General features: G+C 38.7%; 1 protein-coding gene across 1 annotated transcript in view; it reads right to left on the bottom strand.

Moving 5' to 3' along the window:
* BMP5 (bone morphogenetic protein 5) overlaps window positions 1-24,013 on the bottom strand; it is a 57,912-nt gene extending 33,899 nt beyond the window's left edge. The window contains exons 1-2 of the mRNA XM_063330294.1: window positions 23,266-24,013; window positions 174-366 (exon numbers count right to left, since the gene is read on the bottom strand). Coding sequence (XP_063186364.1) covers window positions 174-366; window positions 23,266-23,749 — 677 coding nt within the window. The 5' untranslated portion in view covers window positions 23,750-24,013. The remainder of the gene's footprint in view (window positions 1-173; window positions 367-23,265) is intronic.
* Window positions 24,014-25,486: the final 1,473 nt, after the last annotated feature.

Raw genomic sequence — 25,486 nt, 5'->3', positions numbered from 1 at the left:
TAAGCCTGGAATAAATCACACTGAAGATAAGTTTTATTCTTGCTCAGGATTTGCTGTCGTGGTAGCAAAGATGCCTTGCCAAGGGTATGCTTATGATCAGCTATTGTCTCCCTGCTTGAGACAGAAACACGAGACATGATTCAAGACGTGATACGTTCATGCCAAGAGGGTACCTGTTTGGGTACTCCTTGATGATCTGATATATGCTAATCTGAATTGTTTCGTTCTCAAAGCGGCTGTTGCTTCGGTCTTTGTATATCCGGAATTCGGCTGCTGTCACTGCCTCTCCGTGCGGGATTTGAGTAAGGTCAAAGCGAAACTCTTTGTAGTGCCTTCGCTGGTGGGAGAAGTCCTTGTCCCTTTCAACTGTGAGAAAAAGAGTTGAATGTAAATTAAAGAGGTGAAGCGAATGCCCATTTCCCATGATTAATGGAGCGTTCCCTGTGCTTGGGAGTAAACAAACAGGACAATATAAAACTGTGCAAATAATAAAACCACAAGCCCAGGCATACTTCCAGTTAAAGGAAATTCCACCAGCCCAGTGTCTTCAGTTCAAAAGGAAAAAAAACCTCGGTGGCTTTTATACAAATTCCAGAAGCCAGAGTGGAAAGAATATCAAAAAAAGCTGAAAGAGGGCATGTTGTAAAGTAACTAGAAATATGGACAAACCAAAAACTGCAAAAGGATTTAGAACTTCACTGTAGCCATAAGCACATCAGTAGTAATGTCAGAGCCGTAGATGACTTTGGAAAACACTAATTGCTGCTAATAACCAGGCAGATGGGAGGAATGCTGCTCATTTCCACTTAACGTAATAAATTCTGAAGTGGTACTAAAATGCACTGTGACAACTATATATTTAAGAGGTAGTTACATCATATAAATTAACACACGTTGTACTCTAATGGCATAAGCGTCATCTTGCCAGTGGTCAGAAGTAGGAGCCATGAATCAGGGCTGAGAGGTTCTGGCAGCCCAGCGGCAAAGGGAGCACCACTCCTGGCGTGAGAAGTCCCCTCAGACCTGCTGTAGGTGGGCAGGTGCGGCTCCCACCGCTTCTGACACTGCCACAATTTCAAATAAAAAAGTTAACCTCATCATTGCTTAATTCAGGATTGCACAAGAGTTTAAGGCAGAGCAAACAGAGGATTTTAGTTTGAGTTTACAACTGATCTGGGGCTAATTCCACTGTCTGCTGCTGTTCTGACCCTGAGTTAGGAGCAACTTTTGCAACATGTTTTGACGTGGCAAGGGAACCTACAGGCCACAGTACTGGCTGATGACCGTTTTATGGGATTAATACTTCAGATTCTACGGATGTGGAAAGGAAAATGATCCATGGTTTCCACTGCCACAGAGTGCAATGTATCATTGACTGGTGAAGCAGCCGCGCTCTGCAAGAAGAGAGAACTTCTCACTTCTGGAGAAGTTCCACCTGCCTCGTGAGATAGGTGCTTTGCTTTACTGCTGATGGACAAAGGCTAAACCGCTCAGAGCTGGGATTCGGTTTGGATAACCAGCTAAACGTCTATGGCTGCGCCCAGCTCCACTAAATGCTCCCTCCTATAACCCCTGCTCTTTTATTGCATTTTAGTATTAACAGTCCTCGGATCTGAGGAAGGAACAACGTCAGCTCTGAAACAGTGCATATTTAGATGACTAAACGTTACATGCATGTGTGTGTTATTACAATGTATGTGTATATTTATACTTATATGCTCATGCATATGTGTACGCCTGTGCAATTTCATCTACATAGACAATGCGTATGTGTTTGTATGTGTGTGTAAATACATACATATTTATATATAAACCTGCATATATGTATTATTATAATGTATACGTGGTGTTACAAAATAGAAATGCACTAAAAGAAAAAAAAACATTTGTGGCTTGCCATATAAGGGTAGAGTTACAGATTAAAGTGAGAGCTAATGAAGGAAAAGTATTTACATTATTTTCAGAGCAGTAGTTACTAACTAAGTCACCTGTAGCTAGTCCCTTACAGCACACTTCCCTCCCACCCTTTCAAAAATGTAAACTATCCTTGTTTTCATGAGCATATTTTTTTTTCCAAATGTACAAATCTATGTTGCCTTAAGAACTACCAAAAATAAAATATATTTAGGCTATAAGAAAACACTTCATCTTCAGTGAAAATGAACTTTCTCCTGGCTGACAAAAGGAAAATTGTCTGCTAACTGTGAGGTTTCCTTGGCTCAAGTGCGTATTTAGCTTACATGGGTTTGCCATCGTCCACTGTGTAGAAAAAGTAAAGCAGAAAAGAGGCAGAAGCATGTAAACTGGCTGCTCCGTACCTGAAGATGAATGGGCTGCTACTGAAGAGAAACAGGATACAGGCTATTTAGCAGCTCCACTGCCCGGTTCTAAACTGTGAGATATATACAGAGATCTGACTTGAGGTTTGGGATTTGTTTGCCTTTTTTTTTTTTTTTTTTTTTTTAATGTCCATGTAAAGCCTTTCATTTTGGAGCGAACTTGGCAGAGATTAGCATATGCAAATGCACTGAACCAGAGAGGATTTTTCTAGTGCAAAGAGTCTGCTCCAAGTTTCTAAGGTTATAACTGAGCATTTCGAAGCTAATGTCGAACAGATATGTCGATAACCTTTAAACGAAAAATATATTAAAGGCAGGCTTGACGTAGCAACCCTTTCTGATATCTCTGGTTAGTATTTGTTCAGCAAGTATTTGCCAGCATTTGTGGGTAACTAAGCACTGCTCGCTATGAGTAAGCATTGGAGAATTAGACGCTGAATAAAAGGTTTAAATGCCAGTATTCCTGGCCTGTTTCATTTTTATTTGGGTTTGAAGTTTTCTTTTGTCTAGTTTCTTACAAGTACCTTCTAATTAGTAACAGTAGTTGGGAAACAGCAGTTCTTTCCCTACGTGTTATAGCTTGGACAGAAACCTCTACAATACCCTGCGGCAGCATCGGTGGGGTTCTCTCAGGACCACTCACAACTGCTGAAAGAATACTGATAGCCACTTCCTGACAAGCCCAAAATGAGTTATTACAGCTCACACAGATAGTACTTATCTGTGTTTCCATGTATACCCGGGGAAGAGACAGCACTGCCATCTGAAAGGGACACAAGTTCAAAATTCCCTGGGGTCGAGACAGCATTCCCAGGCCGGCCAGGACTTGGGAGCAGCAGCCCGCAGAAATGAAGGGCTGTAGGAAACAGGCACCGGACACCGTGGAAAACCCTGAGTCCAGGGAGGTCCCTCTCTCCACAAAGAAACCAGAATCTCAAACTGCAAATTTCAGTCAGCCAATGGTAAAAACAATTTTTAGAAATCTAGACAAGTTAAGATCTTGCATTACATAGCAGCTGAAAAAAAGCAGTGGCTGTGATGTTGCAATATTAACTAATGACTAGAACAATAGCCAAGTTATAAAGCAAAATGTTATTTAATGATATCAAGCATTTTAATAACAAAATACTATACACAAGTTTTGATCTTTTCTTCATCTTATAAATGCCATTTCGGGGGAGACTGTGAATGCTCAGTGGGGTATCTCTCGGGTCCTTTATCCTGCTGAAATGCCATGAAGTGCAGAGGGGAGCACCACGTCTCAAGTATTTTTATTTCACATGTGCGAGCTTTTCAACACTGGCAGCCCAAAAAACACAGGTTAAGATTTTTAAGTGTTCAGTTCTTCCAGAGCGTTCTCGTGTCATTCCAGCTCTGCTCAGCTCATCTGCCAAAACGCACCTCTGTGGGACCGATCACAGCATCTAAAAACTGGTTGACCAGAAACTCTGTGGGACCGATCACAGCATCTAAAAACTGGTTGACCAGAAAATCAGGAAGCCCTTTTTTAACCATCGGAGGAATATAATTTTTCTAAGTAAAAATAACTGGAATATTATGGTCAGTGCTAATTACAACAAAATTCTTCATTTGCCTTCATTGATCAGGATTCTTAGCATCAACTTTTTAAAATGTTATTTTTGTGCCACCTGAGGCTAATATATTCAGCACTATGGTTACATCAGACGAACCATGGCTCAGGGGAATATCCCAAACACCTGTGTGTAACATGGGAAAGAACGATATTTTCCACCCATGTGGCAAACTGGTGAAATATTCATACTGTATTAACACCAAGCCCAACGCTAAGAAGAATGAAGACAAATTTATACCAAAAAAAGATATTTTGGAAAAAAAAAAGGGCCATCTTTTACACCACAAGAAAATATCGTGCACTGATTTTCATTAACAAAAGTATTTGTCTTCTGGAAAAAAAATTACAAAACACATTTATGGATGGACAGTATAAGTAATTGGTATTTTAACAATTCAGCTATAAATGTCTGGTTAACTGAGCTTAAAAAATGTAAAATGTGCTAGCAATGAGTTTAGGTCATAGCGCATGAGGGACTATTAGAAGTGCTGTTTCATTAGCGATTAGCTCCCCGCTGATGCGCGCTTTGCTTTTCCTGAAGTGGTTGGTAGGTGGTGACACGTAGGGAAAGTGAAAGCTTCTTTGGCAAACTGGGGAACAAACCAAAGATCCGTTGGAATAAGCTGAGTTTACAATTTGCGAACCCGGGATTCTAACTGGATGCACGACTAGTGAAGCCTCCCTACTCAACTTGATGTCACTGTTTAACTACTAAATATACACGCCAAAGAAAACCAGAGGGCCTTACAGACTGTGTAAGCATAAGGTGCCATTTACGCTACTCTAGCTGAATTTCACTGTTTGACTCTGAATTCTTTGTATAAACACTAAGTAAACGAGTCGGTTTTAATCACTTCAAGGTGATAAAGGTTACAGTAAGCTGATACACTACAAACGACACTCGTTTACATCTTGAATATAATGAAATGATAGTTTATCTACAGTGAACACTTGTGGTTATCTGACCAAAACAGGTCAAAGGTTCCAGGCGTTTTCTCCTGAAATTACTCAGTGCTGCCTCAAATGACTGATAATTGAAAGCAGAGGCTGGAAATATCAAATGTGGTAGGTGACAGATAAGCAACAGATTAATGCAAGTACTCTGTTACAGGACACTAAAAGGTCAGAGGCCCTAGGAATTAGCTATTGTGCTACTGTGAAAAGACAGACATCAAATAGCTGTTTACCTCATTCTTGCTCTTCCTTCCAACATGCAAATTCTAGAAACGCATTCTCTCTTCTGCTATTAGACTATTCAAACTGACTCACTTTTTACAAAATAAGGCAACAAATGTTTTGTAGGGTGCATGGATAGGAGAAAAGATGTGATCCTAGACCAGAACAAAAGATTTTTTAAAAAAAAAAACCAGCTCTGCTAGGTGTAACTATTTTAATGAAGTGCATCAGAGAGAAGTTATGAAGCTCATTCATCAGAACATTGTTCTCAGTTGAGGACAGCAGATAACAGATTTTTAAAGATGTCTTTTAAAGCTTAGACTTCAAGTAAAGTTTAGACTTTTACACTGTAGAAAATTAACATTAACTTCAGAAACTTAGATTAAGCTTTCCAAAAGTGATTTTTAAATAGAAAATAAAATAGCAGACAATGTAAATATTTGTCTAGGCACTGCTGCTTTAATATATTTAATCTGTTTTATAGAACAGTAAGAATCCTGATCTGGACTCAGGAAATCTATTTTGAGTTAGACACTAAAATTGATAAAAATAGTCACCTGTCCTTAAAGGAATGCTTCGGACACCAGAGACGGCTGCCTGATTCAGTCAGTGGAGAGACACTTCTGTTTGTTAAGGGTCAAAAGTCTTGCACCAGCCAGTAAGAAGAACAGAGGAGTTTATCTGCATTTCCCCTCTACTCATCTGCAGCTCCAGAGAATAGGACTAAGAGATAGCTCTTGCTTAGTCAAAGAATATTTTAATCCCTATCAGCTGCTTTTGATGACCATATGCTAACTGCCAGGACGCTGAGTAGCCCAGCGGTGGGACATCCTGGGCTACTGCACAGAAGGGTTGGGGTCAAAATGAGAATGAAATAAGTTTTTGTTCCTACGTCTGATTTTTTTTTTTTTAAATATTCATTTGATATTAGCCATTCACTAGATAATCATTCACCTGACGGTTTTAACTACAAAGCTTCAGAGTCATACACCCACTTGCTTGTCCTCCTTTTAGTACCAAGTCTGCATTTCTTTTTACCCATTTTCATCAGCAGAGCGAGGGAGGGCTGGTGCCCCCCTAACTATTCTGTAGCCAGTGGTGAGGGAAAGTGGGTGATTTAGGCTTAATAACCCTTCATTTCCCTCCTCATCTCCTTCCCCAGCCCCAGGTGGGAAAATACATTGCACAAGCTTCAGCCGTGTGTGTCCGTGTGTCTCAGGGATGTTCAGAATTTACCTTCTGAGATCTATCGGGAACTCATCTCTGATCAAAACAGATCAGCTCATACTCAGAGCCCAAGAGCAGGCAAATAAGGATCCCTTAGGACAAAAATGTAGGCAGAGGTTGAAAATAGGTGTCCCCAAAAGTAGATTTCACACATATCCTATCTTAAACACAAAACTCGTCAGAATCTTAATCCAAATTCTCATCCCCTTCTGACTGAGGCAAAACTATTTCTGTAATCAGAGCGAATTTTGCTTAAGCAGGGAGGGTAAGTCTGCAGAAACTTCACCTTTTTTTTCTTTGCAACAGTTCTGTTCCTTAAGAACTGCTTTATTGCAGTGCTGTATATTTGAGTTTCTCTGTATTTATTATTATTAGACTGGCTGTATTTAAAGTAATTATAGATTTACAGATGTGGTTTTGAAAGAATGATGTAAATTGCTTTTACATAAAATATACTTTCTTATTAAAACACAAAGCAGAAAGCTTGATAGGTCAGATTCTGAAGCAAGTTACACTGCTGTAAATTTAGAGTTATTTCACTAAATTCTTTATTTTCAGTCAGTTACTGCCATCAATAAGCAACATTTGGCTATTTTGCTTAACTAAATTAGGGGCGGTTTGAAATTGTTTGATGAAATACTGTGCAGCTAGTGGCAGTTTCAATAAATGAAAAATCATCTATTGTTTATTGAATCCAGATTTTAATGGTAGAATATCCCTTCCACAATTGCACAGAATTACTGAACTGTATGTAATTCAAGTCCAGATAAAGTCAATAAGAAAGCCTTCAGTGACTGCAACAGAATCTAGAGCAAGAATGAAAAGGAAAACCATAATTTTAAATTAAAAAAAAAAAAAGAATACATTGCCTGGACCTTTTACAAGTACATATTCGTTTTCTTTCTTTATCTCTCATAGAAGAAATGTATTTCAATACCCTATGCTTCATAAAAAAATAAGTTAGAATATTCATGTATCTTACCCAAGCATTTAGTATTACATCTTTTGAGAATGACCAGTAAAGCAGTGCTCTATTATTTAAATTCTAATTTTTTAATTGTGTTGTTGTAGTCAGTAAGATCTCATAGATTCTTACCAAGTAACAAAATACACATTTGAAAAAGTAAAAACATTGTGAAACACTAAATTATTATTAAGGTGGAGTTTGAAATTGTGTGATTTCTAATTTCTAATCCCCTCTAAAGGTTCATGCAATGTATTCAACTTTAGGAAATGTTAGGCAGCAATTAGGCAAATAATGGAAGTTACAAAAACATGGAAGAATATAAGTGAATATGTAAAAGAATAAACTTAATTTTTTTCCATGAATTGTTTTAAGAATTAGAGCTTAGTAAGTAATTAAAAGCTCTCAGCATTCGCCCTGAGCAGGAAAGAGTTCCCAGGAACCATATACCAGTGCCTGCCAGCAACTTTTATAAGCACAGACCTAAAGAAATGCCGAAACCAAAGAGGCATAACTGAGCTCAGCTTTCTCACGCGTAGTCTCCCAAGGTGTTCTGTACACCACGAGATTACCTATGATGCCCTCTTGTTACTTCACACTGAAATATGGGTAAAATAGATGTTCTGATGAAATTGCTGGTCTTCATTCAAGAGCCAATGTTTTGCTGAAAAATTCATTGGTAAATATGTGTTATTCATTCAGTTTACTCTTCTTTGTATCTTCCAAGTCAAATGCACTTGCTCGACAAGTCAAAACAAGTGCTATGCTGCAGCTGCTCCAATAATAATTAAATGCTGGAAGGCTTTCAGTTGTTGATACAGAATAATAAGTGGAAAAGCAACACCCTGCTTTTCTTATGCTGGTTTGATCCTGGCCAATTCAACCGTAGGAATAAGTAACCAGAATAAATAGATTCAGTTTTGGAAGTGAACAGAATTATGAGAGTCTAAGTCTGGGTATTATCACGATCCTAATATAAAAGATAGTTGACAAAATGATTCCTCAAAGTCTATAATTTTTCTTCTGGTTTCGACAGTATAATGCACTGTTTCCTTCAACGTCCTGAACGCAAAACTTTCACTCCAATTGTTCAGCTGTAGCACCAAGTACAACAAAAGGTACACGAAATATATATGTGCTTTTTAATTCAACTAACAGTGGTAGAATGAATCTCAGCTGAATCTTCCTCCATAAATTTTAAAGTTGAAAGTCCATCTGGTCACAGCTTCTAGGATTAACAGTAACAGGTCGTATTTGGACCTGTTTTTGTGCTGTCAGTAGTAATGCGTGCCAAAAGAGAGCAGCATCGCAACCAAGGGTTGGGGAGGAGGCAAGGAAGAAAAAATCACGTGCAGTTTGCTATTGTGAATGTAACAAGGACGGACACTCTGATTTCTTCATTGTTTTAAGTCAACACTATATTACAAAGGCACTCCAGTCACAAATACCTATTTTAAAAATGCATATCCACTAGGTTTTTAATTGTGTTCATTTTCATCAGTGATAAATAAATCTGTACTTGAAGGAATAAAACAGATCAGAGAACAGATCACTGTATTACGTAGTTCTGAGCCGATGCATAGATAAATTAGCTAATCCTTACACCACCATGCCTGAGGTTGTTAATTTTGTTTGCATTTTCAGTGATGTCTACTTTGGGCTTTGGCAAAGCCAGTACATTTTGATACCACCTATCAATGGACTTCCATTTTTTATCATATTTAATTTTGTTTTTCTCTAATCACAGATCGTCACAAAGAAAACTAACAATTATTCCCAGGTTTCTGACTGTGCGTGAAAGTCAGGATGTCAGATCAACACAACCTCAAGGTTAACAAATGACAGAAAAAAAGATCCCTCTTGGGTTCCGCTGCAACTGAATAGGAACAAAAGCTATACCTTTGGGATCCAATGGTCAGAAAATAGGTGTAAGTTATAACTGTTTTGACACAGTAAAAGTATACAGATGGAACATAACTTCTGAGAAGGGTGAAAGGGCATATATCATCATAGGGCAACTGGCAGGGGAGTAAAAGCTAAACATTAAAGCCCATTCTATCTTCCCACATCTCCTTAGTTCCTGCTCATGTTAACCCCCTGCTCACTTCCACCCAAAGGTGGCAAGTCACTCCGCCATTTACCATTCACGCACGTCGTCTAATGAACTGCATCCATTTCCCGCTGTGGCATTTGTCGGAAATGCTTCCATGGAAGTTGTGTCTGCGTGCAAAACTGGATGTGACTGGATAGGCACTATTTTCTGCTTAGCCTGTGCTCACATCTGAGTATTTTAATATTACCCATATCCATTAGCACTGACCAAACATTCCATAAAAGACAGTTCAGCTGGAACAATGACGAGGAAGGAAACCCTCGAGAGCATCTCATTTAGAGAGCAGAAAAATGCTATATTGCATATAATAAATTAAAAATTATTTTGATGTGCTGTATTATAGATAGGATATTAAATTCTTTTGCAAAAAATAGCTGATCACAGGCCATGTACCTCGCTAGTATCTCAGCATGGCTCAGATGAATTTAGAGCTCCTCAGATTTGTACTTTATGTGCACAAATGGATACTGGGTTAATCGCTGTACTGAGTCATCACCTCAAAAAAAAAAAAAAAGATGTAGAGAGATTGGAATTTCATCTTATAGAAATTGTTAGCCCTCATTTTGAATGTTTGCCCAGTGCATGGTTTCTATTGGCCAACACCAAGGAGCCACCTAGGAGAGCCTGAGCAGTGGTGCCGAGAAACAGAGTTATAGGGCCAGAAGCACAGCAGGGATGGGGCCTCCCAGACGTTACACCTGGGGGCAAACAGGAGGAAGATGAGGAGGGGGAAGAGCAGCCAGGAGATTGGGCAGCCGTGGTGAGGAGTGGCACTTTTAGACAGCGGGTTTTTAACAGCCAGTTTGGGAGCTGGCTGTGATTTTAACAGCTTGTTACACCGATTCGAATGGCACCTTCTCCTCTGCAGCTCTGGTAGTCTAATCTGATCATGATTTATTCTCGCAAAGAGAGATTATTTCACCCACATATAACCCCCCATATGGAAGAAACCTCCTCAACAAGAAAGAAAAAAAACTCCTTGAAAGAAACTGAAATCTTACCAAAGTTAATGAACATGTCAACCCTCTCTCAGGGCAGAAACTCACTGATTGTTAGCAAATTAAAAGATCTCTGGGTTGGCCATCTTGCCATTACACCTGCACTGGCAGAGGAAAGGAAAACCAGTCTTCACAAAAAATATTTGTGCCATGAAAGAGCTCAAATTAACTTCATATAACGTGACAATACGTGGTGATCCCTCACAGTAGGTTACTTTGGACAGACTTGGGAAGAGAGACCCAGGAGTCTCAAAATGACATCAAAGAAAACAATTTCCAAAGTAAAAAGAAAAAGCACGACACTTCGAGCACACAGAACTGTTTGTCCAACAAATATCTGAGCAAGAGCATCACTCCACTCAAAAAAAAAAAAAGTAGGAATGATTGATGTCAATGTATAAGACAAGAGTAAGGTCCCCTTTCTCTGTAACCACAGAGTCACAGAACAGCTGAGGTTGGACGGGACCTCAGGAGATCACCTGCTCCAAGTCCCCTGCTCAGGCAGGACCACCTAGAGCTGGTTGCCCAGTACCGTGGACATGCTTGTATGCCCTTAATTACTCCTTAATTTCCACTGTTGCTCCACCTGGGACTGCATTTCTCGTATTCCTTACCAAGTGACTTACAAACATAATACTCAGGATGATTTATATATAGGTGTAACACATCTCTGTGACAGCAAAGATGATCACCTGAAGCTCGTATTGTACAATACTGTCTTCTCTCCACTCCTAACAGTTGAGCTAATGTTTCAGACAAAATTTGGGTGTCTTTCTAAGCAGAGGTTAAGAATGAGCAGGGAGTGCGAACCTGACCACTAACTTTTATTTCAAACTCAGGTTTTTTGCTACAACACCATTAAGAAAATTTGGCGTGCATTTTGCAGCATCTCATCAGCCTTTGACTTTGCAGATGTTTGCTCTAAACCTGTGTTTCTACTAAGTCTAGAAGTGACTACCACCCTAACCTGTGGTGATGAGCCTGTTTTTCTTTTTCAAGTAATTTAGAACCATCTGTTGCCCATCCCCACAACTGGAAGCATCACGGTCTTTTCTTCTGGGGGCTTGCTTTCATTCCCATTTTGATGAGAGCACGCTCCCTACTCACGGACAAGCTGAAGCAGCATGGTTTAATGGAGCCCACGGTAAATCTCATTGACCAAAGGTGATATAATGTTAATAAAAGAAGCTTAATTCCTGCACAGGAGCAGATGGCAATGTAAACACAGGATGAACAGGTCATAACTTATGCAGGAGTTGTGCCCACAGAGCCAGGTTTTCAGTCGACACCTGTGCCTGTTTCATTGATTCAAGTCCTGTGATGAACCCCTTCTACATTAGGTCTCTCCTGTACACATACACGCGCTAGGAAGCACATCCTTTGTGTTTTTCCATTCCTAAAGAATATATACAAATATGCAGAAAGCAAAACACAACTGCTGGGAAACCAAAATGGGGGCAATATGTTGTTAATCTTAATGACATTACTCCCTCCCTTCTGACCCAGTGAATTGCAACATGAACTCGATCTACTTGGTATTCACTCTACAGCATAAACTGTATCTGAATTTTCCATTACCATATGTATAAAAATAAAATAGGTGTGTATATACATTTTATAAAATAGTATTTTTTTAAATATGTTTACTTAAATTAAAATGTTATATATAGAGAGAAATTAATCTCCTTGTACATGTGGTGTCATTATGATATGCAGCCTCAGTAAACATGATTATTAATTCAATAGTTGAAGTAATGAAAACACATGTTGTTAAAATACGTACACATCTTGAGAACTGTAAGGTGACATTAGTAAAGGAGCACACTAAGGAATCTAAGAGAAGAAAGAACTTTATTCTGAAATAATACCTAATTTTAAACTACTCTGATAAAAAATACTATTTTGCATCTGCCCTGGTTTGAGGACATGAACCTCTCAAAGTTCTGAAAAAATAACCAGGCCTCCTTGAAAATCACCATATTAAATTGTGTGATTTCAGTTATTGCTTAACATCAAACATTATGATCTTCTGAATAACTTACTGTGTTATTCAGCAAATTCTGCGTTTTACTTTTGATCATATAAGCTTGTAACTTAAATCAACATGTAAAAAACATTAACTGTGTGAATGCAACCTTTGCTACCTGAAAGACTTAGTACATATTTTACTTTTCACAAGAATACTGTTCACTTCACAGTGATAATCACGGGCAGTACTGTGTCAGCCTGGAGTCTCATAGCACAGCACCAAGTAACTTGTCTTTTTATCTAGAATATGACTTATGCTCAATGATAAACCTTTCGCAATAATGCAATAATTATGTGTAGTTTACTACTACAAGCAATTAATTCTTCATGGCACTTCATTCTCCAATAAGTCTTATTATCAGTGTTTTAATAAAATAAAATTGAAGGTGCATTCTTTTGCCTTGTGATCCTTAATGTCTTGGGACTAGATTTTTCACTCGGTATTAATCTTTTTATAGCTTCCATTCCTTTTTGTCTTCATTCATTTTAGGAAATCAAGTTTAGTCTGATCTTATAAATCAAGTTTGTGGAAAGTGAGCTATGGAACAGCAACAGTAGAGGAAGCATATATATTTCTGGTCTTCAGTGAGAAGAGAAGCACTATGGTCAAGCCCATGTGTTTCAAAACCCATCAGCTGTATGAAAAGCATTATAAAATAAGAAGTGTTTGAAGTTGCTTTCTGAGCCTTTAGAGTGCCCACTTTCAAGAACTGCATCTGTTTCTGGATGTTGATTTGTTTTCGTTTTTGTTTTTCTGCAACTACAGGGGATAATTGCTGCTCTTTCATGAAACCTTAGATGTGCCCATAAATCATCAACGCACAGAAAATCTCAGAGCAAATATTATACAACTCCCAAAAAACTCATGGGAACTGGCAATTCTATGGAAGCATAAGGACCTCTGAAGTTCTGGAAAACCACAGAGAGATCATTTGTGGCAATAGAGGATTGTCTCTTTTATATCATCATATGTGAACTTCAGCCACCGCAGTACTGTTCATAGGCCTCTCATTCCTTCCTTGATCTCTTTGGAGAAAGCTCCAAGCTGAGAATCAGAGAGGAGAAGCCCTTCTCAGAACAAAGAAAATTGTGTGATTTTATTCTCAGAGGTACCAAGGGTCCTCAATGGAAAAGGAATGGTTCAAGGACCCAATTTTGCAATCAACCGGACAAGGCACAGCTCTTACTGACCTAACTACGAGATTACTCAGCACCTCATACCACTGAATTCTGCTGCCGTTTTACTCTTCAGCTCTTTGGAGCAGATCCATAAACTCTCCTCCTTATTTCAAAATGTTACAACAGGATGTAATTAAGTACAATTAACAAGGAGGTCAAACGGTCATCTGATAAACACTGGCCCAAACAGGCAGCTTGAAAGGTCAGGGCTGCTAAAGCCACATAGTATTGATGGGAAAGAATATTATGATTTAAGGGGGAAAAAATCCCAATGACCAAAACTAAAGAGATTTACATGCTTTCTATATTACACACAGAAAGCCATGCACACAGGCTGATACGCATGCACACATGCCTCAGAAAGGCACAAGTCTATATTCTGAGAACAAAAGCCAGACTAACCACACATCGTCTCTCCGTTGCACCAGATCTCAAATCTCAGTCTGGGTGCTTTAAATCCAGTGCTTCTTCTCCTTTTTCACTATTTTGTAAAACTATCTGTAAATAGACTTCTTGGCCTTATAGAAGGGCCTTTTTTAGCCCATTCTAAAATAATGCTTGAGATCTCCATGAGGAAATGCAAGGTGTCGGGAGGCCCTTAGGAACGAGGTATTTTACAGAGCGCACAGCCAGAGTAAAAAGAGGCTTCACAAGAAGAAGCTATTCCAGTGCTCTGCAAGGTCAAAGAGCGAGAGTGCACAGACGTGAAAATGAACACAGAAGTATTTAGCCATCCTCAGAGGATGAAGCACACTGTTTTCATTCTCTATCTGAGGGTCTTCAGTTTTTTCCTATTTGGCTGCTCAGACATTTCACTCTCCGACTTTCAGGTTTAGGCTTGGCTGGGCCTGGGACAGCCTCACTGCAGAACATTTGCCCACATTTCATGTACGAGGCAGCAAGGTAACCTGGTCAGGAGTAGCAGATTAACCTTCGGGATGACTAGCATGTTATGACTTGTAGTTATTGACAGATACCCCAGCTGAGGTAACCTTGGGAGCAACCTTCCCAAAGCTATGTTCCTGCTGGATCTCAGCCACCATAAATCACTACAAAGACTACAGCTGTCGTGGGGTTGTACGCTGTTCTTGCTCTTGCTCCCGTGGCTTTATCATCCACACTTCTGTCTGCCCTCTCTTTTGATTTCTCAGCTAATGTTTTTGCAAACCATAGCACCAGAACCCCATGGCTCCAGGCACCAGGTGCCACCGCGTGCCATCCGCCCACTGCTCCAAAATCAGACTCACAAATCATTCAGTGTCCCTGCTCTTTCCTCTTCTGTAGTCTAGGTTTGCCAGGACAGAATTTAACACCTCTACCTCCAAAACTGATTCCATCCATATCCTAAAAGTCCAACACAGTATCTTGAAATATTTTGAAGCACTTTATAGCTGAATATCCCACCTATATTTCCACCTCACTTTTAAAAAGGGGATGTTTTTAATGGATATGCCCAGACAAGTTGTTATTAATTTATAACAATTACTCTGGATTATGGGTACAGCTTTTCCAGATTGCATGAATATAGCTTCCTCAACTTGACTACAGACAAATACATGAGAATTAGAACAACAATAATTTCATTTAATAGACACAGTCTACAAAGGGATAGAATCACAGAATCATTGAGGTTGGAAAAGACCCTTAGGTTCTTGTGGGGTCTGAATGGCTAATATTGCTAAGTCAGACAAAAATAAACCTAACTGAAATTTCAGCTATTCAAATTCCTATCTCCTTCTGATTCTCCTCCAAAAAGAGAGTTAGATGGAATTTTGCTTCTGCAAAGCCACTGGTTGTCAGCCCTGGATATATAATATATCGTGTACCATCACTAGTTGTCCCGTTACGTTTTCTGGGCTCTGACTCATTAATAACTGTTGTCCCAGTTTGCCCTGAATTACAGTGGGGAAAAAAGTAAAGCCATGTTCTGGCAAGGTACCACACAGGCCACTGAGTTGTCTAATAACAGCTGATAAAGCCAAGTTCTTGATCCATTGCACTGGAGCAGTTGCTCAAAAAGAGCTGGGAACTAAACATTTAGATTCACCTTTGGGAGCAACTCTCAATAATAGTGGGAAGATTCTGAGTGGAGAGCTGAGCTGTAAACGCTCTCCTTTTCTACTTGTTTTACAGTCATTTTCTGTACAGAAAAAAAAAATCATAATTCAGTACAAAACACAAAGCAGCTCCTGCTTGGTGTACCCCACCCACAAACTTAAATAATGTAGTTGTCAGGGTTGACAAGTTCTGCCTGCTGTAGCATTTCTGTGTTTTATAGGAAATTTTAACCAAGGGTGTTATTTTAAGAGATGAGCAAATGGGGAAACCCCATGGCCTACCCAATAAAATATGAACTTTAGGTGCAATGGAGCACTCATAAATATGACTCAGAACAAGGGGATTCATTGTTTCTCCCGACCCCTTTTAGCTGCTCCTCTGATCTCAACCTCTCTGTGTGCGTCATGGCAGCCCTCATCCTTTAACCTGTGGTTTTTAAAAGCTAGCTTCTACGTTATTTATAGCCGCAAATTTTAGTAGTCCGTCTGTGTACTCCCTGCTCACACACTGAAGGGTGGGGGGAGCTGCATTTTATTTTGCAAGGATGAAAAGTTTTGCCCGGGAAGCCAAGTGCCTGGGGAGGTCGAGGTAGTCGCTCTGCCACCAGGGACTGCGAAGAAAGCGGCTTCCTTCACCTGCAAGGCTCACCAGAAGAAACTTATACCTGGACTAATTTTGTCTTTCATTTGCACATTATCTATGTTTTCATGTTCTCATTCCTTTTCTCTTGGGTTTGCCCTTTCTCTGTCTACATGCACCTTCTTCCTACCGTGATGATCTTCCCTTCACTTTTGTAACTCTGCTGGCCTGGGAAATGCTCTCAGTGCGACAACATCACACTCCATGTGAGGCACAGAGGAGTGGGACTAACTCTCCCGGTAATACCAGTTCCATCAAAGGCTTTCTCTATTGCGAACCTTTCCCATGCCCAGCAGGTCCATGTCCAGCCCCGCACATCGGCTGTTGCCTACTGAGAAGAAGAGGGCTGTCCTCCCTGTGAGGCTTGGTCTGTGCTTTGCCATTTTTCTCTCATGCCTGTTCTCATTCCTTCCCTCTCCATCTCCCGCCTTGTCGCCTAGTCTCACCGCTTCTCGGCCTTTAATCCCTTCTGCAGCCAAATGCCACTGACATAAAATCAAAGTTCAGTGACCCTGCCTAGACGGCGGGGGTTAGAGACAAGGGAAAGGACAAGAAGGAGAGGATGGGGAAAAGTGTGGGAAATAATTATAAAGTCTGGTAGCAGCCAGAGCTCTCCTGAAGCCCTGGGGAGCCTTTCTTTAGCTGGAGGCTGCAATTGGCACTTCATAAACTGTTCATTCTCAGCTATGTGGAAACACCAGATGACACCTAGAATGATCAGACTGTAATCAATCAATTTTCTGCAAAAGTCTATTAGTTTGTGGGCCTATGAAAGCAAGCTGAAAGGAACCGCCGTGGCTAAAAAGAGAAGAAAAAGGAACTGCCCATGTCGTAATTACCTCCATAACTCAGGCAGTAAGTAGGCAGGTAGCCATGGTAAAATTCTTTGCATAATTTAACTTTCGGAGAAAATAATAACAGGAGCAATAAGTGCGGGAGATCATGTATGTGCCAAAGTTGTCCTGTTATTTAAGCAAATAGCCTGCAGTTTAGGAAGAGAACCAAGAGGCTCTCCATCCACTCCATGGCAGGCGGATTCCTCCCCTAATACCGTCTGCACAGAGGCATCTCCACAAGCCTCCCTCTTTCTCTTTCATGGCTAGCCAGAGTCACTCCGAGATTGTGTTTTCCTGGGAAAATATGTACTGTACAATACATACAATCCCCACAACCCCACCCAAAGTCTGTGTTTAGTCTGGAAAGGAACACTTTCTAAAGAAGAAGCGGAACTGGGTCAGCCGTTCTTCCCAATGGGAAAAATATTAATAATAATATGTATTTATATATATCCATACATATATATAGCTTTTCACCATGCACGTCTAACCATCTGCTAAATCAGTTTCTCTTCAGTTATCTGCAATTTCTTTCAAATCTGTCGGCAAGGAAAGTCAGACAGTTTTATACCCCAGTTAATGGAGAGCTTGACATTTTTTTGGCTGGGTAGATACAATAATTTACTTGGATTTAAAGTGTTAACTTTGGCAAAAAAATTAATTGACAGTTATAAAAACATTATTTTGTTAGATGATATTTATGGATCACACACGAACCTATTTTGAGGTAGAGCTATATAGTTCATAAGGTTCATGTAACAAGAGAGATTTCAAAGGAAATATAAAATTTTTCAATATAAAACAACAAATGTAGTGTAATTCCAGAAAGGAATATGAAGGATATTTCTTGCTCAAAATTAAAAACAATCCCTAACAACCTGCTCTGTCATCACACAAAAATTGCTAAAATCTGCCTAATGAATTGTAAGGATTGGGTGAGGATTTTTAGGGAATGTCCTTCCATGGGTAAAGTCCTTTTGTTCTACAAATAAATAAACATATCATGCAAAAAGCTGTGTTAATAATTAATCTGATCATATAAAATCATTAATAGTTATTTCTAATGCCTGATTGCGTACCTAGGACAAAACAAACTAGTTCAGCTCACTGATTGGGTGACGAAAATTTCATTAAGGGCAAAAAATCTTAGGGTGTCAAGATGCCAAGTGAGGTTTGCTTTGCGTGAAGATTAAATGAGACCTGCTTGGTCTAATTCGCTTCAAATTTTATGTAAAAGAGTGAAAAATGCCACGTTATTGACTTTGGGTTGCCATTCAAAAAAACTTCATGAATGTTTTTCTCATTTTTTTCTCAGTATTGATCCAATTCTTCAATTAAAGACGTGGGGTCTATTTGTTATTTAACAAGTTTTATCTTTGTAATAGCATCGCTCTGTCCAAGGCAAGATAATAGCACTATTTCCGTCACTTCAGTTAAGCCTGTGTCAATATTTTTATTAGAAGCCTGCATTTAACGGACTAAAACTGTACCAGAGCCAAGGAAATTCATGTAAGGTTAAAACTAAGACAGCAACATCTGAATTCCAGCAGGAAAAAAAAAAAAAAAAAAAAGAAAGAAAGTGTGCTCATTCCTAAGCTTTGAGGAGAGAAGTTAATGATCCCGAGGCCTTTTTGCATGTATCCTTCAAATCCAGCTCCCCTTCCACAGCTCCTGGCATTTTATAGCTTAGCACTCCATATCCCTCGCTGATGATATGTTAGCTGTGAGAAGAAGGTTGTAGAAACTGAATTAGTTTAATTTAAGAAACTAGCTACTATATACACTCAAGGTCCGACTGCACTTAGGAATCCTTTCTTTTTCACATATAACAAAAATATATTTGTACAGGTATTCAGTGTGGATTGATGTACTGTAGGTTTCTCAAAGTAGTTGTATACAAGTTGTTCTCTGCCATGTTAGCATTGTTTGATGAACACAATGGGCTCTAAATCTTGTGAATTTATGTATTTGCCTAGTGATTCAGGTTTTAAAGAAGAACATAATCTTCACGAGAGTGTACAAACGGGGTAGAGAAGCTGGAGAAATGTGAACAGTCCTCCGTGCCTCAAACAGGCAAAATTGCCTTTGATTTCAGCGGTTGATTTGTGAACTGAACACGGCATGTGTGGTTTGAGAATTATTATAATTAAGATTGCAGAATCACATTGTGTGTGGAAAAGAAAAGGTGTCTTTCTGGGGTGTATCGATTACTTTTAAAATCTCCATAATATTGTATCCTTCTTTAAATTAGCATGTGTACATCAGGGTCACAAATTTTATAACAATTTTCACATTTGAGTTTTTGAAATTAATTTTATATGCTAAGAAAGAAAACATAACAGAAAACCACAGAACTTATATATATTTATCCCCTATCTTATAGAGAGTTCATATCAATTCATAGGAAAATATGGAGAAAGAAAACAGAGTTGCTTAGCAAATGCAGCAATCCGTTTAGAGAAAAATTTACAGATCGGTTGTAAACAAGTGAAAATATAGACCATTTGAATTGCATGAGAAGGGACGCTTAAGCATAGTGGATTTAACGATCACTTTGATGCTGATGGAAAATTCAGTCCTTGAAATGTTCAAATGTAGTTTATAAAAGTGCTGCTGTTTCTCCAAGCCTCAGTCATGTACATATCTTTTTATTCAATCCCCCTCTTTTGGTGAGAGGTGAAGAGTGGGAACACTAACATTTATCTTACCAAAGTCCTTCCCTAACTAAATTTTGAGTGAGCAGAAAAGTGAGTAAGACTACATGAGTATTATTTGCCTGTTCTCTGAGGAACAGGGTATCCTATATATGTCATTTTGGGAGACCGGCCAAAAAGAAGATGCCAGAACTCCGAACAGTCAGGGCTTTGCAACAATATAATAAAATATAACAACGGGGTTAAAAAACACCCAGTGAGGAAAACAAAGTCCTGAACTTGTAGGTGATATAATCAGATCTTTGAAAACCCCAGTGTATTTAGTGGAGGATTTATTCTTTTACTGCTGGAGCAACCCCAGTTAACTCTTCTGTTACACTCATCAATATTTATGGAGAGCTGCCAACGCACACAGCCTTATACAAAATACAGGACAAGAGATAGTCTCTGTCTTGTCGTACCTTTCAAGAAAGAAAGAGATGGAAATTCTGGTATAAATTCCAGGATAAAGAGCAGGTGTTTACAATTTTAACTTCAGGAGAGGTAAATGCAGTCTTGTTTTTCTCCCTGGTTGCTTGACAGAACTGTAATTGCAGTTCCCTTGATGATTATTTTTTTAAATTTGTTTTTGAAAGTGAGGTATTTGCAACTATGACAAGTTGATTTTATCAAAATTAACATATCAGTTTCAATTCTTCTTCTTTAATAAAAAATTATTTGTTCTTGTCTATATTTTTACCATGCTTTTTAATCTTATTCAGCTTTTTCAATCTTATGCTTAATAATTCCTATCCAACATCTCAGCTTCGTATTTCTCGTTTTAATATATATGTCTTAAATTATTATAACTGGCTACAACTGTATATAAAAGTTTCAATTTAAAATATCATGATGATTAATAAAGCTTTATAATTACACCCTATGTAATTAATGGTGTGCAAGTATGAACATGGTGCATACTATTTCCAGAGCAGATTAATTTGATGCAAGTTGACTGAGGCTTCAAGTCTAAAACCGGTTGAGTTATTACTGTGCTGCATCAGCATTTATTGATTTTAAGGTACAGTGTTAGCATTCACTTATCACTGCATATTTTTCCCCATTGTACGTTAAAAGAGCTTGCCCTCATCTGTCACGATCTTATACTGCATAAATCATATAAAATGGTTACCTGTTTCCATGATTTATTTCATTTTTATGTTAATTATACTGAAACATAGGATTGTTTAATAAAAATGTTGAAGCTAATCTATATTGGTCATCAATATTTCTTACGCATGTTACACAGTGGAATGTGTGACAAACCACAATATCCAACATGTATGGAAGGGCATTTAAAGTGAATTAGGATTTAGACTCACTTAGGGCTGAGACACATTTTTAATTTTACAGAGGCCAAAAAAACCTTGGTGTTTACACGGTGTTTTTTTATAAATTAATGGTGTCTATTAATCATAATCACTAGAAAAATAAAGCATCTCACCCCCAGTTTTCACAGTTTAGAAAAGTAAGATACGTTTTAGTTTCTCAAAATTACTTTCTTAAGGCAACACTGGCTTCCCAATAAAACGAGACAAATATTAGAAAGTCCCCAGTCAAGGTAAGACACTCAGTGGAAACTTGTGTTCTTCCAGAGAGGGTTTTTGTCTGGGGAAGCACAGCAGGACCAGGCTGGGACGTATCTGACACTGAGCCTTCAGACAGACTTCTACTCATGCACTGCAAGAAGCCCTCATGAAATCAAAGATGTTTCATGAAATCAAAAGCCAGGTCCCATGTAAATAGTCCTCCGTGCCACTGATGAAATGGTCTGAGACGTATTTACTGGGGGTATTTCTCAGGACACGCAAGGAAAATTTTTGCAGAATCGGGGCCTTGACTAATGCTTAGGAGATCCTATTTCCTATTTCCCTTACAACATTGCCATTTTAAACTCAGCTGACTCCAGATACTCCGGGTAAACCGAGGCATACAGTGATAAAAGTAATACACGGACAATATGCAACTCTTTCTTAAGGATGAGGAACACATTTTCAAAAAACAGAGATTTCATTTTTTTTCTAGTCTGCTATTTCAAGAGCAAGAGCAACAGGCAAATGTATTTAGAGTTGTGGACATATATTACTCTCAAGGAAAAATGTCTCAGAATTGAACACCTCCTTATCTGCCACATAACTAATGAAAAGTCATTTTAGTATTATGGCAACTAAACTCTAGGGTGTTGTTTTCCTAGAAATTCAAGTTGTTGAGGACTTTTAGTGTTTGGAAACATTTTTAATCCTGCAGCAAGAATTAAAGACCTGGTAGACATAAAAGGTACAGAATGTGTGTGATAATCTGAAGGTATTTTGGAAAATGTGCCATTGTTTAAAAAGTTTCTACAGAAAGTATTATCCTGGAAAGCAAGAGTTCATCAGATTTTGTACCAGCTTATTGAGAAACTTCAAGTTTTCAATTAAATCTCTTGCTATTCAGATCAAACGAGAAGGGTTTTTTTAGCTAACTTTATGAGTCATGCAGCATTTAAAATACTTATAAAAATAGTAAATACATTTCATGAATTATTTGCAGCTTTCCTAATGAGATTTAAGTTGCCTTCTATTAAAGAAATCTGTAACTGCTTTTTTAACCACAGCGTAACTGGTAAGCATATTTATTATACTCAGAAGCCAATATAATTCAGTTTTATCAGTTTTTGTGTCTGAATTGATATCATTTTCAAAAGCATTCTTTGCTTGCATGTTTCTGGTGTTTAATACTCTACTTGTTATTTAATTTATTTATGACACAGAAAATAAGAACCATTGCGGACTCTGAGCACCATGGCAGTATAATAAAATACAGTCTGTGGTTATTAAATAGAAATAACAAAGAAACAGCAACAGATTATTTAAAAACCAGCCATCCAGCTGAAAAGATAATAAAACTCTGACTCTTACCAACAGAAAAAAAAAACCCTAAATAACCTAAGAAATCTTTTTTTTTCTTTTTTTTTTTTTTGGAAATGGATTAACTTTTCCCTTTTCATAACCTTCTAGGCTTTAAAATATTAACAACTGATGTTTGTTCATGTCTGAGCTTTAAGCAAAACAGTGAGGGAAATAACCAAGCAACAGGCATAAGTGTTTGATTTTTTGAGATTTAAAAAAAAAAAAGAAGGAGTTAGTTGGCCTAAGGCTAGAATTTTCATTACATCAATGAAAGAAAGAAAACAGAAGCCAGCAGAGGGGAGTTATAGAAACTGACTTTATATAAACAGTGAGAAAAATCTTTTTCCATGGCCACCTACAACGTAGCTACTTTACCTTCAGTACGACTTTTCTTTTACCAGTGGCTCAGCAGCCTGGCCCCAATCCTGCCGTTTTAGAACAGGTTACGGTCCGGCCGAGAGGTTTTCCCCTCTCCAGATCAGGCTAACAGTTTGTCAAAGAGAGCAGAAACAAAAAATTTTTCCACGTACCTAAATTGACAAAGCTCATGACCATGTCAGCATCATTCAGAAAGTTGGTGTCGTGCAGGCTGGCTAAGGGAGGATTCTGTGTGGCCAGGGGGGTCATGCGAGACAATTGTATTCTCCGCGAATATCCGTTTGGAGAGGCAGGGTATCCTTTCCGTATGCCTCTGCTCTCCCCTGCCATTGATCCCTTTAGTGAATACTCCAGCTCCTCAGTGTCCTCTTCATTTGTCATGGCATTATACAAGTCCAGCATGAAGAGGGGTGCAGAAGAAGCCTGCTTTCCTGGTGAAAATGGTCTGGGTCTGTGAGGTAAACCCAGGATAGAGAGAATCTCTCTCTGAATCTCCCTTCTCTCATGGTTCCGCAGCCTCCTGTAAATAAAACTCGAATGGACATGATTGTCTCCTAAACCTCCCTGTGCGTGACCCACCAGAACCCAGCAATTCCAGAGCAAGCCCACGAAAGCTTTGAGCGCAGTTAGGTTCATCTTTGAAAAAAAAAAAAGAATAAGGAAAAAAAAAATTAAAAAAAAAATCTTTTCTCCTACTTGTTCTGAGTTCCTATGAGGTCTGCTTTCCCAGTGGCTGAAAAACAAAATTTACCTATTCTTCATGTCAATGTCATCTCTAAACGTAACATCTTTGGTGATTTCTCTCCCCCCACCCTGTTTAAATATTATGGAATGTGTCAGGTTGCAGTTATTTCTAAGAAAGCTGAAATTCAGACTTCCAATTTTCCACTGTTGTTATCGTTTTTTCTGCATTTATGGAGCAGAAGACCAGTATTTTGTCAGCTGACCTAGGCATTCCTATATAAACCTTAGATAACCAGGTCTTTGGTGGGGAGCTGTATTAGCAAGAGCTGTTCTTCTGACACATTGTAGTTCCCAGAGTTATCGTCCCTCGTTATTCTGAGATCTTCGTACACCTTGCGCTCTTCCCAAGATAAAATCCTGAGTCACAGATTTGTCTTGATCTGTACCTTGGTGGTGTAACACATATTTGTCCAGCAGCCTGGTGATAACTTTAACATCTTTTGAATCGCTTGAGTGTAAAGTAATTCTAAAGCATGTACTAATCAAATTAATGTGTTGCCATGAATTTACTCGCAAAAAAAACCCTTCTGTAAATCCATTCAACCCTTTTCAGCTTCTGAGCTGTTATTTCCAACTCTAGCAGGCACAAATATAACAGCTCTCTTCAAGAGAGATCTAAAGACTAATGTAAGCACAACCCTGCTGGGAAAGAAGAGGCTTCTCATTGTAATTTGAAACGGGTATAGCAAAAAAGTCCTTAACCCTTCTCTTGCCAGACAGAGCTTTAAACCTCTCCCCCCCACCTCCCCTTCAACTGGCAGTAACATACCTAATTTTGGCTATCAGCTGTTTTTTTCCTAGCAGCTCGCAGAATCAATTTTAACTTTAACAAGTTTAGGATATATAGATAGCTAAAGGCACGGCGTAATGTGGAAGCTCTTGTGAGTCTCCTTATGAGCCTATGGGTTAGTAAACTTGAATAGGAAACTCTCATAACAGACTAAAATAGCATCTCATTAATTCAAGAAATGTTTAGATTTTAGGTAAGTTTGGCAAACAAAGGTGACCTTTTTAATAAACTCCGTAGGAAATTTTGTCGGTGAGGCTCGAATCACTCTTTTCTAAAAATGTCGGGAATGCAATCTGAATGAAAACAAATTTATTCAGCAAGCGAGATTTCAAGTTGTGCAGAGCCAATGGTGCAATTACGGTTATAGTCACAACTTTCATAAACTGTAATTTGCAATGATAATTTATTCAAAGTACATTTTGACTCATAAATCGCTATACTACATTTCCCAGTAAATATCAAAAGCTAAAATTTAATCCCACAGCCTATTATTAACGGGGAAAGAAACAGCTGAACTAAAGAAATATATATTAAATAGATTTTAAAGCTGCTGCCCATGAAGCTAAGGTTCAGCTTCGAATTTTATGACAGTCAGCAACTGGTGTTTTCCTCTCACTAAAATAAAATCACGGTGTTAAATTTCATATTGCTCAGATTATTGGTGGTCATTTGCCCCACTCCTATAATTTGCCTTCGGTCTTGAAGAGACTTTTCTTTGATGAAGGGGAGAAAAAAAGGAAAAAAAGGGTTTATACATGACATTGAGGGAAAAAAACAGGTATATAAAATGCGTCCCGTCGGGTTTTCCCTTATACGACTAGCACCTACTCAGCAAATCA

This window comes from Chroicocephalus ridibundus, chromosome 3 (genome assembly GCF_963924245.1).
Source record: "Chroicocephalus ridibundus chromosome 3, bChrRid1.1, whole genome shotgun sequence".
In the NCBI taxonomy this organism is placed as follows: Eukaryota; Metazoa; Chordata; class Aves; order Charadriiformes; family Laridae; genus Chroicocephalus; species Chroicocephalus ridibundus.
This window is presented reverse-complemented; position numbering and strand designations above follow the sequence as displayed.